General features: G+C 35.5%; 2 protein-coding genes across 6 annotated transcripts in view; one reads left to right on the plus strand and one right to left on the minus strand.

Annotated features, from left to right (window-relative positions):
• cd247l (CD247 antigen like) lies at positions 1-8,169 on the plus strand. The gene is made up of 8 exons (XM_051905204.1): positions 1-234; positions 3,553-3,647; positions 3,737-3,808; positions 5,615-5,665; positions 5,915-5,947; positions 6,159-6,215; positions 6,372-6,401; positions 6,672-8,169. Exons 1-8 carry the CDS (start codon positions 177-179, stop codon positions 6,741-6,743), a joined length of 468 nt encoding a protein of 155 aa, XP_051761164.1. The 5' UTR covers positions 1-176; the 3' UTR covers positions 6,744-8,169.
• Positions 7,668-16,326, minus strand: part of pou2f1b (POU class 2 homeobox 1b) — a 22,086-nt gene continuing 13,427 nt past the window's right edge. For all 5 annotated transcript variants that reach the window (XM_051905200.1, XM_051905201.1, XM_051905199.1 and 2 more), the window contains one exon: positions 7,668-15,276. In XM_051905200.1, the coding sequence (XP_051761160.1) occupies positions 14,987-15,276 (290 nt within the window). In that variant the 3' untranslated portion in view covers positions 7,668-14,986. The remainder of the gene's footprint in view (positions 15,277-16,326) is intronic.

Raw genomic sequence — 16,326 nt, forward strand, 5'->3', positions numbered from 1 at the left:
GCAGTGGTTGTCATTCACTAGAACAGAGAACCCAGGGCTAGGGCTACTTCCTGTTAGGTAAAAGTTGACACGGTAGAAGCAATCAAAACAGAAAGGCTAAAAACTGCTGCACATCACCTACAGGCCAAGCAACAGGAAGGAACGGCATCCACAGAAATATAGTTTCAAGGAATGTTATGGAAATGAGCAGGACAACCACTCTATTGTTCTTGGTCACACATGTGTCCTCTGCAGGTAAAATCATTTATTTTGCTTTTTACATATTTGTTGCACAGGGTGTCATACATCTAGAACATCCAGCGCAGAGTTTTGATGGTTTACTATATAGGTCTCGGTGGTTGTGAAATATGTACTTGTCATTGTCTGGAGTAAATGCCTAGAAATTGAATATTAGACATTTTTTATAAAGTTTTTTTTTTTTTTTTTGTGCGTGTTTGTTTGTGTGGGTGTGTGTGTGTGTGTGTGCATTTTCTCCTGTAAAGAAAGATTGGGGTCAAACACCTCTTCATGTGGCCATTTTAGTTTCCATGTACAACCAGCAAGACTTGTAGCATGGCATATAACAATAGTTTTAAGAGACTTGTTTGCAACATAATGTCTAAAAAGATGAAGGCTTTTCAGTAGTGCTATGATGGTTTGTAACTGTCATCTTCATGTTTAAATGTTGTTTCCTGAGATTAAAAAAGGAAGATCCAACAAAAGCAATTCTAAAACCTACACTCTCCTTTTGCGAAACTTAGTCAAAATTGGTAAGATCAGTAAATGGCGGTCTTTCAAAAAGTCAACAACATTAACGATCGCTTAATGACACACCACGTTTAGGATACTTTTTATTTACCATATTGAATTTAAAAATATATTATAATAATTTAAATATTATTATATTATATGTGTAGTGGTTGTCGTAATTATAATTTTTAAAAGTTATACTAAAACAGATACAGCAACAAAACATGCATAAACCAATTATGTATTCAGTAATATATAATTAGGCAATTTGAATAATTATTTTTGGTTACACTTTATTTTAAGGTGTCTTTGTTACACTGTAATTATACATTTAAGTACTGAGTAATATTAAGTAACTACATATACTTACTATACGGTTAGGATTAGGGTTTAGTTTTGTTTAGGGTTGGTTGCATGTAACTGCGCATAATTTATAGTTATTACTACAGTAACTACATGTAACGACACTGCAAAATAAAGTGTTACCTTATTTTTAACTATGGAATGAAAGTTTTATAAAAGTAAAAAAAAAAAAAAATGTTTCGAAATCTGCAAGTTTGAGGCAACAGAGAGAAAATAGATATTGTAGACGGCATAACCTTTTCTTTTCTTTTTTTTTTTGCCCAAATTCAAATCCACATAGAAATTTCTGGCATTTAGAAAGAATTGCAAAATCATTGAAATCTGTTGTATATAATAATCCTCCATCAACAGTCAGTACATTTATAAAACTACTACTAATTTTCTTTTCTTAATTCATCAGTTTTGATAACTGTGTCATTGAATAGAAAACTTTATTTTAGCATTAATAGCTTCTTCAATGTAATTAAGATCTTAAAATTAAAGCACCTTCTTGTGTTTATCATCATTTTATATGAAGCAACTAAAAAATGATAAGGAATGCATTAGTGATAAATATATAAAGATTTTATTCTATACGTATGTCTAGACCTATATAATTTTTAATTAGATTATCACTAAGTTTCATGCAATGAACTTGCAGGGAAAAATGAGTTTGTGCCACTAAGTGAAATGTGTGTGGTCATTTTGCTAACCCTCATCCACCAGCCCCCATAAACACCTATTTGATCTGCAGTGATGCAACAAGGACTTCACTGTTTTGAGCTCATTCTTGCACTTAACTAGACCCATGCAGAGAAACCACCGAACTAGATTACACACACACATTTACACAGAGATCACAGAGAGACAGGTAGTAGAGCTTGGGCCTCTAACAGGAAGGCATGAGTGCAGGTTTTTTTTCATAAAGGACTGTTTTGTGCACCACTAAATGTTCTTAATTAATGTAGAAATAAATGACGGATGAGAGTGAGGAATGAGACTCTTTACTTTATTATTATTACTGGACCATATTTCAACAAGCAGTTTGAAATCATAGTACATGCACATAATACGACGTGCCAAATCATACTCTGTCGACAAAGCTGTGGCATTAAAGTATGGTGCATGTTACTTTCTTTTAACGCATTTATTATCTACCTATCCAAAACCTTATTTATATATTTCAAAAGTAGTGGCGTGGTGGGTTGACTAGACCAACGTTTATTTCTTAGGAGAGTCCTGCTTGCATTACACAATTATCTTTGTCTAATTATTTGAATGTTGTTTTTTATTTGTCCTAATGACAGGTAAGTTTCATTAGTGCAGGAATGTCTTGCCATCTTTAAGAACTGATTACAGTTAACATTCATTGATTAAAGTTAAACGTCAAGTTAGATATTGAAGTTTATCTGTAAAACCTTGCTAAATGGATCGATCGCAATGCAATATATTAATATTATATATTAAGTTTTTGGGTGTGGCCCTTTGTCTAAGAGGGACAACAATGAATTGCATGTGAATATTGCATGTGAAAACTTAATTTAATTAATTTAAACTTAATTTAAACATTAATTTAAATTCAAATGCACTGTATCTCCAGTTTTGTCTGTGTAGCTGAATTTTTGCTCTTTTCACCATTTGTGTTGTGTAGTTATGGCAAACCATGGTGCATATTGTTACATTTAAGTTATTTAAAACCATACTTGCTTTAATTATGTTTTATTAGAAGAGGTTGTTTTGTGCCCAATCTAGACATTTACAGGCTTCAGGAAACATCTAATAATCGCAAACATTGTCTATAGATTCATTTTGGCTTGTTTATAAGAGAGTCGATGGCATATTGAGCTGTAATATCTGATTAAATGTTTTATACATGTGCGCACTGTTAAGACACCATCTATAATACTTAGACAAAAATACATTACATCCATCTTTGATTAGTTCCTCTAATAATTTCAAGAAGTTTTAACTGGTCTCGGTGGTTTATTTGTAAAATTGTGAAGCTAGTTTGCATTTTTTTCGTCCAATGTGATAATCAATGAGTTTAAGTGTTATTGGGATGCCCTAACCCACATTTAAATATGATTTGCAAGGATTAATATGAGAGAAAGTCATTGTATATTAATAAATGACTCCAGAGACATGAAAGCCTTGGGATAGGAGAATTCTTAGTTGCCTCAAAATTAAATTAACCTCCTAATTTAATCTTAATAAATATATCAAATTTTCTCTCTGTATTTAATCATCTGGCAGTTTAGGTTCTAGAGGTGCTTCTCATAAATGTTTTTTTTATCTCATTTTTCCGTTCTTTTATTCTTTCTTATTTTTTACATTACAAAACCAACTGCGCTGGGAAAGGAAGAAAAGGAGACAGACATTACAAAACCTTGATAAATAAGAAGAGCCACCAAATTCTAAGCACCCTGTTTTAGTCGTGTACTTGCTTTATGAAAGTGTTACAATTGTTTGTTCTATTCGCAGACGCCTCTATGAGCGACCCGACAAATTGCTATATTTTAGATGTTTTTCTCCTGCTGTATTCTATCATTTTCACTGCTCTCTACTTCCGAGAGAAGGTAAGCTGAGTGCATGCACAAATGGTTCCAAGTGAAGAAATTTTCCTCATGGTTTTAAATACTAACCTGTGTTCTGCCTTATGGCTTAGTTTACAAAGGAAGAGCCTGTTCCTCCAGAGCCTGCGACCCCGGCCCGTAACCCCAATGAGCCTGTCTATACAGTGAGTTATCATTAATACATATCTCCCAGGTACAGGTTCATGTTCAAGGTTCAAATATACTTCAATATGTGTTGACATTGCACTGAATGCATCATTCCTACTATGAAGTGCTTTTTATTTGATAAAATATTAAACTCTCAATTTTTAAACATGAAAATTTCTTGAATCACAAAGTCAAAGAGTTTAAAAAAAAATTTTTGTTGCAATATTAGCTAGTGATGTGCAATGTTGCTATACTTCAAATAAGTATGTTTATTAAGTTACTTCCTTTTACAATCAAAAACGTTTTAAACATTAACTGTTACTTTCGTTATCTGTTGAGTTTCATCTCAAGCAATATATATTGTCTTTTTGACACCCCTGGTATAGCTAACAGTCAGCTATTTTAAAGACTAAAAACACTAACCTTTTTGTGATATATTTTTAAAATGTAAAGGCAAAATAAAGTGTTAATAATGCAGTGTTAATGTTTTGTCAAGTTATTTTGACCCTAACAGAAAACATTCGAGCAATCAGGAGAACGCGGTATCTGTTCGCTAGGGTCTTTTTACTAACAGGTGTAAATATGAGCCCTGACTAACTTTTAATCTAACGTTTGTGGTTAATGAAATGGTTCTGAAAAAAAAAAAAAAAAAAATTAAACAAATACTGAAATGTAAAAACAAATACAGTTCTGTGCAAAAGTCTTAGGCCACCATTAGATGTTGTTTTAGCAATGATATAATGACCATATATAATTATTTCTCAGTCTCTTTATTAGAATATAACCAGAAAATGCAGTAAATTTGAATGCAGTATTAAAAAACTGAGGGGACAAAAAAACAGCTTTTATAGGATAAAGTGGCAAGTATTTAGTGACCTCACTTACACTTGAGCAATAGCAGGAACTGGCTCTCTTAAACTTAAATGGAATGGAAAAGGACTGAAAGGCCAAGAAAACTTTCAAAATCTGATGAGAAGTTTCTCAGAGTTTCTTCTTTGAGAAACTGGAAGAAGTCCAGGAGGTCGCACTAAATACTGATTTTTGCTTAAATAAGCCATTTTGTTCAGATTTTTTTTTTTTTTTTTTTTTTTACATTTACTGTCTTTTCTGTTTGTTTCATAATAAAGAGACTGAAAAATAAATATGGTCATTAAAACAACAAAGCTGGTGTTGGCCTAAGACTTTTGCACAGTACCGTAGGCCTATATGTTCTACATTCAGGCCCACCTACCTTCCTTCAACCCTCAGGATATGCGCACCTTAAAGGGATAGTTCACACAAAAAAATCAAAATTCATTTACTCACCCTCAAGTTGTTCTAAACCTGTATTAACTGCTTTCTTCTGCTGAACACAAAAGAAGATATTCTGAGCAATCTCGGTAACTAAACAGTATTTTTTTTCTATACTATGGAAGTCAGTGGGGCCTATCAATGTTTGGTTACCGACATTCTTCAAAATATCTTCTTATGTGTTCAGCAGAAGAAAGAAATTCATACAGGTTTGGAACAAATTGAGTGTTTATAAATGATGACAGAATTTTCATTTTGGGGTGAACTATCCCTTTAAGGTTTTGCTTTTATTCGCGCTTTCATTACGCGCGCGCGCGCGCACACACACACACACACACACACACACATTAAAAATGAATTTCAAGAGATTGGTCAGAGGCAGAACTTCTAAAAGTATGGTTTAACCCTATATTAAATTATCTACTTAAATTACAACAGAATCATATTTATTTTTTAACGTGACAAAATTCAAAAAGCACCACCTAACTGGAATGCAAATGTATACTAAACAACGTGCGTGCTGTATTTCTTAGGACTTGGATCTGCCTCAGATGAGTTCCGATTATCAGCAACTGGATAGACCGGTGAGATTATCTTAAGTTTTAAATTAATTGAATTTTTTAAGTATATTTAAATTAGCCACATGGCAGGTACAACATAGCAGTGCGTTGACTGCAAATATGTGTTGCACACAGACGTTACTTCATGCCATGATCTCCAATCCTGTTTGTAATATAAGATACATTATATAAACGTGAAATTGCAGTTCTGAAAGAAAAAAAAAGTTGTTTTTAGATGCCTACCTACATCTACCCAATATCTACATATTTCAGATTCGAAGACGGGAGCCAGAGACACATTATCAGGTAAGAACCACTTATGCGTCAAAAAGGATGTGGATCAGATCTGAGAAACAGATAAAATTAACTAGATAATAGTTGCTTACCATGGTACATTTAATGCGACAACTTTAATCCCTGCTGCCCTCCTGTGGTTGTTTACAGTTGTGCACTTACAGTTTTGATCGTTCCTCAAATGTGGTTGGTGTGTATTTACTTTAGTTGGTGTATTTTCTAGGAACTGAGAGGAGCAAGAAATGATGAATACCAGGAAATAAAACCTAAAGGAAACAAAGTAAGTACATTAAGCCCACGAATATGAGAAAAGTGTATGGGTTGTGAGGTTGGAGTTGATTTTGATGCGAGTTTCACCCAATAATGAGCCATAATATCCTTATGCTTAGTTGGCAAATTAGCATAAACATTAATTTTCTATTTCTGCATTCTGCAGCCTCGCAAAGGCAAGAGCAAACCTGATGAGGTAATGTACCAATTCATTTTAAACACTTGGTTTGATATGTACTGCAATGGCATTCATATATTTTTAAACATAAATATACCTTATGGTATATATACACAAATCTTTTAGCTAGCTTCTCTTCCCTGTTTTACTCTCTCTGTTTACTTAAGTGTCTGTTATCAGTGTTCTAGGTAATCACAACATTGTACTGCTTGGCAGGTTTAAAACAGACTGCAGTTTTGTGAAAAGCCAAAATTCATTATATCAAGTTATTGGTTTATTCCTTTAAAGGCTCGAACAGGGAGAAAAAGGGATGCAGCCGAGGCTGTGGAGATGGAAACTTTTCCCACATCACACGATTAACACACAGCACAAACCCACGAGCAACTTTTATATCTTCCAACTTACACAGTTTATCTGTATCTTTGTTGGATGCATTTATGTGTCTTGTTTTATATATACACTGTTCAAAAGTTTGGGGTCAGTAAAATTTTTATTTTCTAGAGAAATGAATATAATTCAGCATGGATGCATTAAACTGATTAAAAAGTGACATTTATAATGTTATAAAAGATTTATATTTCAAAATGCTTTTTTAAGCATTCTATTCATCAAAGAATCCTGAAAAAATGCATCACGGTTTCTACAAAAATATTAAGCAGCGCAACCGTTTTCAATATTGATAAGAAATGTCTTGTGCAGCAAATTAGTATATTAGAATGATTTCTGAAGGATCATGTGACACTGAAGACTTAAGTAATGCCTTTAGCTTTTCCCAACCCTGGAATAAATAACATTTTAAAAGATATTAAAATAGAAAACGGTTATTTTAACATTGTGATGTTTCACAACATTATTGTTTTAATTGATTATTTAATCAAATAAGCTTTAAGATTTTTCAAAAACTTTTTAAATAATATTACAGACCCCAAACTTTTAAACGGTAGTGTGTGTGTGTCTGTGTGTGTGTGAGAGATATATGTATGTATGTATGTATGTATGTATGTGTAAATATAGTATATATGCAAATTTTGGTTGCAATAGAGTATTTTGTATGTTAATGCAAGGCAGGAACAGATCATTTCAGACAAATTTTAAAAGGCTATTTAAGAACTAGACCTCTGTCTGGAGAAGTTGGAGACAGTGCTGTTATTTTCTACATATTTTGTATCTGTAAAATAGTCAATTTGACTGTGATTACTGTAAAACATAAGGCTTGAAATGAAATAAAATTGATAAACTCACAATAATCCAAAATATGCCAAATATTAAAAGACCAGAGACATGTTAGATTATTAAAACACTTGGAAAATGGTTTAATGATGTTTACAACAAAAGAGAACTGTACAGTTACAGTAAAAGATTATCTTTATATATATATATAAAAAAAAAAAAAAAATACAGCAGACAAATGCATCAAATCTACCATGTATCCTGATTCACATACTTATATTCTACACAATCATTCAGTTCTAAGCTACAGCGATGTAGCCATTTAGCGTTCAGTCTTGGGTGTATGTTCGCTTGATAGCAGGCCACGAATGGCACTAGAGTTCAGGTCTGTAGTGATACTCAGAACCCAACCAATCATCACTATTACAACAGTGAGTTACAGCGTTCTGAAGGAGATATAGAAGTACAATCTACAGTATGAGACAGGGTGAAAAATGGAACACATTCCTTGAGCTTTAGCTGTAGGAAATATGGAAATGCCATTATAGAGAGGGATTTCTTTTGAAATCAATGACTAAAGTATTATTTACATAGTCTTTTTTTTTTTTTTTTTTTTTACCTAACCTTTTTTTCCTGTCTTTTGTTTTAAAAACAATGATAAGTTGGGCAGTGAAACTGATATCACATACATTGACACATCCAAAAACATACAAAAATACTATTTCTTTAACCTACAGTAAGACAGTTTTGCAGTTAAATTCCATGCTGTGACAGAAAAAGAGCAACAGATCCAACGAACAAGAAAATTAAAAACGACAAACTTTTTTTTCCCCATAAGCATCTCAGAAAAATACCAAAATATACATCTAAGCTTTGGAATTACTGAGGTTAGGACTACTGTCAGAGCTGGGTTCTGTTTCTTAATACACAAGCTGAAGGGTTTGGGAAGGAAGAGGAAAAAGAACAGAGTAATCTTTGGTATCTGCATTTGTAAAACATTTCATATTTGGATATTTTTGCTTTGGGATAGAGCTTATAGTTGCTTTCGACCCTCCACTTGCAATAAAACTATCAAAATCCATCTGAAAAGGGCTGTGTCAAACAGACGCCGCCCTTGCAGGATGGAGGACAACGATGCATAGTTGCACAGCTGATCAAACCAATTGAAATCATGAGTGGAAACAGCAAAGCTAGATAAAGACATCGACAGAACAGCGAAACCACGGGACGACGGGACCTAAAAGACAACTATGGAGAGACGTTGCATGTTTTCTGTAGACAATCATAGAAACAGTTTTGCCTTGCTGCAGCCACAGAGTGGAACTCCAGAGGACAGTTTATCCTGAGCAAGTTGCAGTGAGCCCAGGACATCCTTCAGCGTATATATTAATAAACATCACCCAGCCCGTGAGGGGCTACTTTAAGTCCTTTCCAGAAGCCGGCAGAGCTGTTTTTCTTCCTCTTTCTACTAAACCCCGGCCACATGCGTGACCGACAATCTCAAACCCCAATGGTTGAGGCAGGGCACTAGGAGAGAGAGTTTAGTCCATACAATCACTTTAAAAGTCTTTGGTTACCACTGAAAAGGTGAGGAACAAGCAGACCGCAAACCCAGAACAAACAGCGCACACCCTGCGAATAATTGTTGGGGTTTCATAAGACGACGATTGTCAAATCATAAAAAAAAAAAAACCTTTGGTATAAAATGAACAAGGAGCTAGAATGTGAACTTAAATTTGTATAAAAGTAAAATATAAATAAGTGGGATGGGCTTCCTATATGCATGCAGCCTTCTGGGTATCCGTCTGGTTACTTTAAACTTTAAACAGACATCTGCAGGCTTCTGTTCTGGGACACATCTTTTTTTTTTAATTATTTTTATTTCATCTTTTGAAGTAGATTAAAGCAAGTTTTTACTCAGTTTCGAGTTATAAATGAGGTATACAACAGCTCTTTTACTCAGACCAGCTCTCGCTCGGCTCTCTGGTGCATGACCTCTTCTGCAACTATCGTATTTTGTCACTAGACTGAGGGTCTAGAGTGGCAAACCCTGCTACAATCAAGAAACTATCCAATCACAAGTCAGAGCATCCACACACGCCAAAATCAAGTGCCAAAATCAGGATTTGCAACAGCTTCAAATATACAGAGCTGTTGACAGGTTCAACATCCTTAGATAAATCACATCTGAAACATCTCATGTGCACACAGGTTCGAAAGGATATCATTTACAGCCAAGTGGTCAGTTGCATCAAATGATGTATGATGCCTCCTTATATCCACTTTTTTTTTTTTTTTTTAAATCCTGTATTTCCGACAAATTAGTCTCACTAAAAACACACTTTTGAGATATGACGTCAGACAGAACCTCTCTGAAGTATCATCTTCTAAAGTAATGCACCACTAGCGCCCCCTACATATCAGCTGGAGTTGAGTTATTAGTAAAGCTTTTAACAGGTATCCAACCGCCTTGAATTTACCTACATAATAGGTAGCAACAATTCCAAAATATCACAAAACACAAATAAAACTCACAGCGTTATTTTCATGGTTGATATGCACCGTGTGAGTTTTGACATTGGTGCATGCTCTGTTGCATCATCTTTCACACGTGCGCACGCACACACAAATTCACAACCAAACAAAATCATCTCTCATGTCAGCATATTACAGTTTGCTACAATGTGTCAAACTCTCAAATAATATTAAGGCATAAATGATAAACGCAAGTTTGTCAAACTAAGAAAGCCAGTGACGTTGCTCCCTCGTGATATACAAAAAAAGGCATAAAGTAATTAAATTCAAATGATTGTTAAAGATTGTTAAAAAGCAACATGGCAAATGAAAAACATAAAAAGTGAAAACAACCAAATTTAAAAAAAAAATAAAAAAATAAAATTAAGAGTAATTTGGTGCTATCAAGTCTGTTACATCAACTAAAGCTGGGGGCTTTCCTGTAGAGCACCATCACAAGCCCCTCCCACTCAAATAAACAACATGTCAATGTGGGTGGGGCACATAACAGCCACTCCCACCTCACAAGGGTGTGGTTGCGATTTTTGGTCTTGACTTTTTTTTTTTTTTTTTTAAGAATAGCTATAATATAAATGAAGTAATTTTTTTTTTCCTTTTTCCTTTTAGTGAATAAGCATGACAAAAACACTACATTCAAACTAGATATTAGTTCAAATATAAAATATGAGCATCTTACATAAGTGAATATATATAGAATTTAGAAAAGAAGTTCTCTAATCTTGAGTCATTCCTCAGATAAATATATCAGTAACTCCCCACAGTCCCGGCAACCACCGGGTTATGACACTAATGCGCAAAACAACACATAAATCTACACATCCAGGGAGGCTACGTTGAAATTTCCGGACAGAACCAGCGGAATGAGCAGCAACAAGACCCAGCCGCAAAGACAAAGGCTTTTTTTTTTTACTTTGGCAAGTAGGATAACAAAATATTCATTACAAGTTAACCTGGACAAACCCTTTAAAGTAGTAGTACTTGAAATAGCAGTAGTAGACTTATGTGACATTATTATTACAGATTTTCCTGTTATACTTTGTAGTTTTGTTTTACACGTTGGTCATTTGAAAATGGACTGTTAGAAACAGCTTTTGTACATTCTGGAGTTGACTACTGGTGTCTTTTGCCTAAAGTGAACCTTTCATGTAAGTGCTGCTGAGGTATTTCAAATTATATTACAATAAAACAACTAGCAATGCTAATAAAAAGAATCATATATAAAAAAAAAAAAAAAAAAAAAAAAAAAAAAAAAAAATTATTATATATATATATATATATATATATGACAAAGGGACACAGTAACAAATGACGAAAGGGACAATGAGGGGAGACCTCGGACCTCTTTGTGTGAAAGAACTCAGCAATGCTACAGTAATACTACTGTAATTCTCCCAGAATGCCTGTATCTATTGGTTATTTAAGAAAAAAATCCAAGTCTAGACAATGTACCAACGCAATATTTAAAAATCAACCTTGTTTCCATGGAGCAATTTCAGGGCCTTTTTGCACTTCCACAGGTTTTTCTGGATCTTGGTGGACTCTTGATATTTCTATTGCTATTCATTCTTTAAAACACAGCATCTGTGTTAAGCCCTAAGAGATCACATCCAAAACAAAGACTCACAAGGTAGGTGAATGAAATGAAAGACTCCCAAAATCTCAACAGCACTTAAACACAAGGCCCTTAAGATTCTCTTTGGATCGTTAAATGCTTCAATATCGAGAGCTAAAGCAAGTTAGCGCTGCGCTAAAGAGGCTATATTTCTTCATAAAGCCGAACACGATTTCTTGGTCAATGCAAGTTGAAAGAATAGGGTTTAAAAGAAGTGTAATAGATGGTGAAGTTTGTCAGTAGTGAGTAGTGAAAGTGTGGTCAGCATTGCACCGGCCCACACAGGCACAGCAGCTAGTGAGAAATCGACTTTGGTTCAAGCTTTACATCATGGCTGCATTACATTGGTAGTGAAAAACAAAAGAGACCATCCGGCTAAACCCCCTAATTATGTTCTCGCCCCCTTTATAATGGATATTTCAGGCCCAATGCTGTCCTATATGGCTGTGGTTGCCAACTCTGCACATTTTTGATGCCTCTCTTATTTGACACACCCATTTCTGGTCTTGGAGTCTTTACTAACAAGCTGATAAGTTGAATCAGGCGTGTTTGATTAGGGAGATATCTAAAATGTGAAGTGCTGAGGGTACTCCAGGACCAGGATTGGGAACCACTGCTCTATGTCAATGGTTTTCAATCCTAGTCCTGGAGAGCCACTGCTCTGCACATTTTGTACATCTCCCTTATTTAGCAGACCTCCATTTAGCAGAGCTCCATGAACTCAACTAGGGATGCACTGAAATTTTGGCCGCCAAAAATTATCACCCGAAAATAGCATTTTTTTTAGGGTTTTGGCTGAAAGAGGAAAAACAGCTGAAAATATGAGCCAAAAATATATGCCGCCATATCCCTCAGTGTTCAGCGCTTAGGTTTCATTCTTGCTCTAGCTGATATCACTACGCAGTGTGACGCTTCATTCATGTACCGCTCACGCTCATCTGAAAAGCAAAGTCCATTCAAATAATGCGCCAACATTAAATTTCTATGTAGTAGTATACTTGTTTGTGTTTTCAATAGCCCTACTGTGCTGTAACATGGTGTGATATAGCCATGCTGGGCAACGCTGGTAAATAACGCTACCCTCTCGTTCACTGATCCGCTCACCGTTATGCACTGCTCACATACATTGATAACAATAGCTTTTTGTAGGACTATACATTATTTGGACAATTGGTCAAAAAATAAATGTTAAATCTGTTGCATAGAACTGAATAAAGTGTAATATATTGATATTTAATAATATTTTTTTTTGTCCAATTTTAGGGTTACTTTTAATAAAAGTGTGGTTATTTTATTGGCTTTTTTTATATTCAGTATTATTAAAATTATTGAATTTAATTAAAAAAAGTTCAATATTAATACAATTATACAAAAAAAGCTAATTTAAAATACAATATAAATAAATTTTTAAAAAGCATTTTTGGTGCCATTTTCATTTCGGTGCATCCCTAAACTCAACTGATTGTGTCAGATAAAAAAGACATTCAAAATGTGCAGAGCAGTGGGTCCCCAGGAACAGGTTTGAAAACCACTGCTCTATGGTATAGCCAGCACATTGGGCCTGGGGGACGAGAAGTCCCTGTGAATTTTAGAGACAGCCCTGATTTCAGATTACAGAGGACTTAATCTGGCACCCTGTAACTACAAAAAAGGGAAATATTCAAAAAGCCTGCCAGGTAAGAACACACTTGCATTACTTCCAACACACGCACGTTTACAATTTTCAATTATCTGAACAGAATGGGAAGAAAACTCCCCCATTTCTCACTCGAAGTCCTCATTAATAACTAGCAGAAGGGACAATCCCAAACCTCAAACCGGTACTTTGCTGTAGTATCACGTCCTACTCTCAACTCTGATCTATTTGGTTAGTTGCACTGACACTACAAAATTGAGGAGGGACAGCCATCTCAAATAAAAGAAAGAAAAAACTGTTTTTGTCTTTGGAAAAGATCAAAATATTGCATTATATTTCCTGTGGTCTACCGAGAGCCTTTGCTCATAAATATTTAGGCTTAAACTACGCTACAGTAGCAATATACAGCAACAGGTATAACAAAGATTTTTGGTATATCTTGAAATAGAGGCTATACAAAGACCTCTGAAATAAAGACCTCTTAAAGCGTGACAGAAGTTCTGCTAAAAACCGAGCAGACTGCAGTTCTCAAATCCAGTTTTTTGGTACAGATACTGTGCACAAGTAGAAAATCAAAGACCATAAAAAAACAAAAACAAACTTGAATATCATCCACCTCAACTTTATCTCGCTTGACCTACACCTTCACAATCAGGTGGCGATACCAAAAGTCCATCCCATGTTAGGAAGACCTTGAGGAGGGCTTACCATCCTGATGCTAACGTAAGAGTTGCGAGCTCTCAGTTACTGAAGCTTCAAAGTAGACGGTACTGCTCAGTCACTGTTCCCCACGCTGAACAACTCCTCCTTGACGAATCATCTCATAATTCGTTAAAGCTTTTAGTATTAAGTGAGCCCGTGACTAGGTCAGGATTCAGACCCAGACTAGTCTTCTGCTACTGAGTAAACTACGAAATTATATGAAAACAATATTTGAAAGTGTTTCACTAGAAAGAAAGGCCAGTCAAACGATTCCTTAAAGCATTGAAACCGCATCACAGCCGCTTATTACTCCATTTAAAGCCTTGTAACCACAAGTTAGTAAGATATAGGACATAAAGCTAACCCACTGTTTGACAAAAATAAACGATGTGCATCTAAAAAGAGATGTTCCAGGAGGACAGGAACATCTGTAAAGCAGGGTCTCCAGTGGAAAGAGAAGAGATCATAGACAGAAGAATAGAAGGTGTCCTTTTTCTACAGTGAAGAAAAGGAGGTTACTGTCAGCAGTAAGAAGGTATCATTCAACACAGAGTAAACAAAGTTTTTTGGTTAAAAGCATTTCAGAAGTACCTCTGAAGTAGAGGTATCATGTGAAAATGGGAGAAAGAGTGAGTTCGCTGAAACGAATATGCTTTTGCATCACACAGAGACTTGGCACAATGTCCAGGGAGGTTTCTGCTCTCCTGATGCAAGCTCTGTGGTGACGCTAACATTCGCTTATTGTTGATTTGTTTGAAGTCAAACCGTCAATGGAGGTCCAAACATCGTGGAGTAATGTGTAAAAGATATGTGTAAAGTTAGAACATACAAACTTAAACATTAAAATAACGTTAAAACAACATTAAATCCTTTTTAGTGGGTTTGTTTTTGGTGGTAGCAAGAGATTAAAGAAAGGGGTCTAGAAGAGGAGAGGAGTGGGTTAAGCTTTCACTGGGCCTTAGAGGCCGTGGTGATGGTGGAGGCGGGCATAGTTGCCGTAGTAACAGCGCTCTGGTGGGCATCGGCGGTGATGTGCAGGTTAAGGGCTCCGGCACCCGCAGCCCCTCCCGCAGACACTAGGCTGACAGGGTTACTGGCAAGCAGTGACAAGTTCTGAGGGTTCAGAAAGAGCGGTGCCGTCACGAGGTTAGGGGTACTGCCAGCGCTGGTGTTGGCAAACAGAAAGTTCCCGCTCCCGTCCAGAGATGTAATGGGCAGAGTGCCACCAGATGCCAGAGCTAAAGAGGAAGACAATGAACAATATTATAACTCTAGGTGTCTGAAACATTGAAACAGAGCAGTGGCCTATACAAACTAAATAAATTACTAGAACATCATTTCGAAAATATTTTAGATAATTTGCCCTGTTTTCAACTACAGACAAAGGTGAAGTTCTTACATTGCATGCTTTTTACTAGGGCTGCCCCATAATAGTCGGCTAACAGTTAGTCAACGAGAAGAGGCTTAGTTGACCAAAGCTGGTATTAGTCGGTTAGTCGCAGAAAAAAAAAAAAAAAACTCCACAGAAAGTGGTGAAATCACGCAGTCTGTGACAGACAGATCGTTAACGGCAGGAAATCCAAACATTCGCCTATCATTCATCGACCTCAAATATGGCTTATCATTTGAACTTTTGGTCAAACAGATAAGAATAGAAATGGTTTGCTTTTATTTCTGTAAACTCACAATAACAACAAAATGTTGTGCTTTTGTAAAATAATGAAAACAAACAGGATGCGCTTTCTGCCGTCTCTGTCTCAAGTGAACTTGAGCGTGTCGCAAAAATGAACCGAAACTCAACATATACTTGCTCTCACATGAGAAATAGATCTATGGAAAGCTTGAAATGTCTACTTTTAAATGAAAAGATTAAAATCTAAAACAAATATTCTCAGATTATGTATTCTGTATGAATCGTGCATATAGGCTCGTCCACAAAATGGCGAAGCAGCTTGTCGACTTCATCTCTGGAGCCGAAAGCACACAAAACACTAGTTTATTAATAATTGATTTAAATGTTCAGACAGTCATCTCCTGTTTTTTCACGTCATATTCATAATCATTAATTCTGCCCGTGCGACATGGCAAGCTTTATGCATCCGTTTGAGCGCTGATTAGGCTATGTATTATATATAGGAGATTAAATGCTCATTATTATGATTTATATGGTTTATTAATATAAACGTGCAATAAGTCGACTAATCACTTGAATGACTACTAGTTGACTAGAAACATCTTAAGTCAAGGGCAGCCCTACATTTTACATTGCATGGCATCTCATGTCTGGG

Source organism: Ctenopharyngodon idella, chromosome 9, assembly GCF_019924925.1.
Source record: "Ctenopharyngodon idella isolate HZGC_01 chromosome 9, HZGC01, whole genome shotgun sequence".
NCBI classification, from domain to species: Eukaryota; Metazoa; Chordata; class Actinopteri; order Cypriniformes; family Xenocyprididae; genus Ctenopharyngodon; species Ctenopharyngodon idella.

Bases quoted from the DNA above. Each gene is read 5' to 3' on its own strand.
- cd247l (XM_051905204.1), top strand. From the start codon at position 177: ATGGAAATGAGCAGGACAACCACTCTATTGTTCTTGGTCACACATGTG. The intron at 3,809-5,614 runs GTGAGTTATCAT...TGTATTTCTTAG, and splicing joins CCAATGAGCCTGTCTATACA to GACTTGGATCTGCCTCAGAT. The intron at 6,216-6,371 runs GTAAGTACATTA...TGCATTCTGCAG, and splicing joins TAAAACCTAAAGGAAACAAA to CCTCGCAAAGGCAAGAGCAA.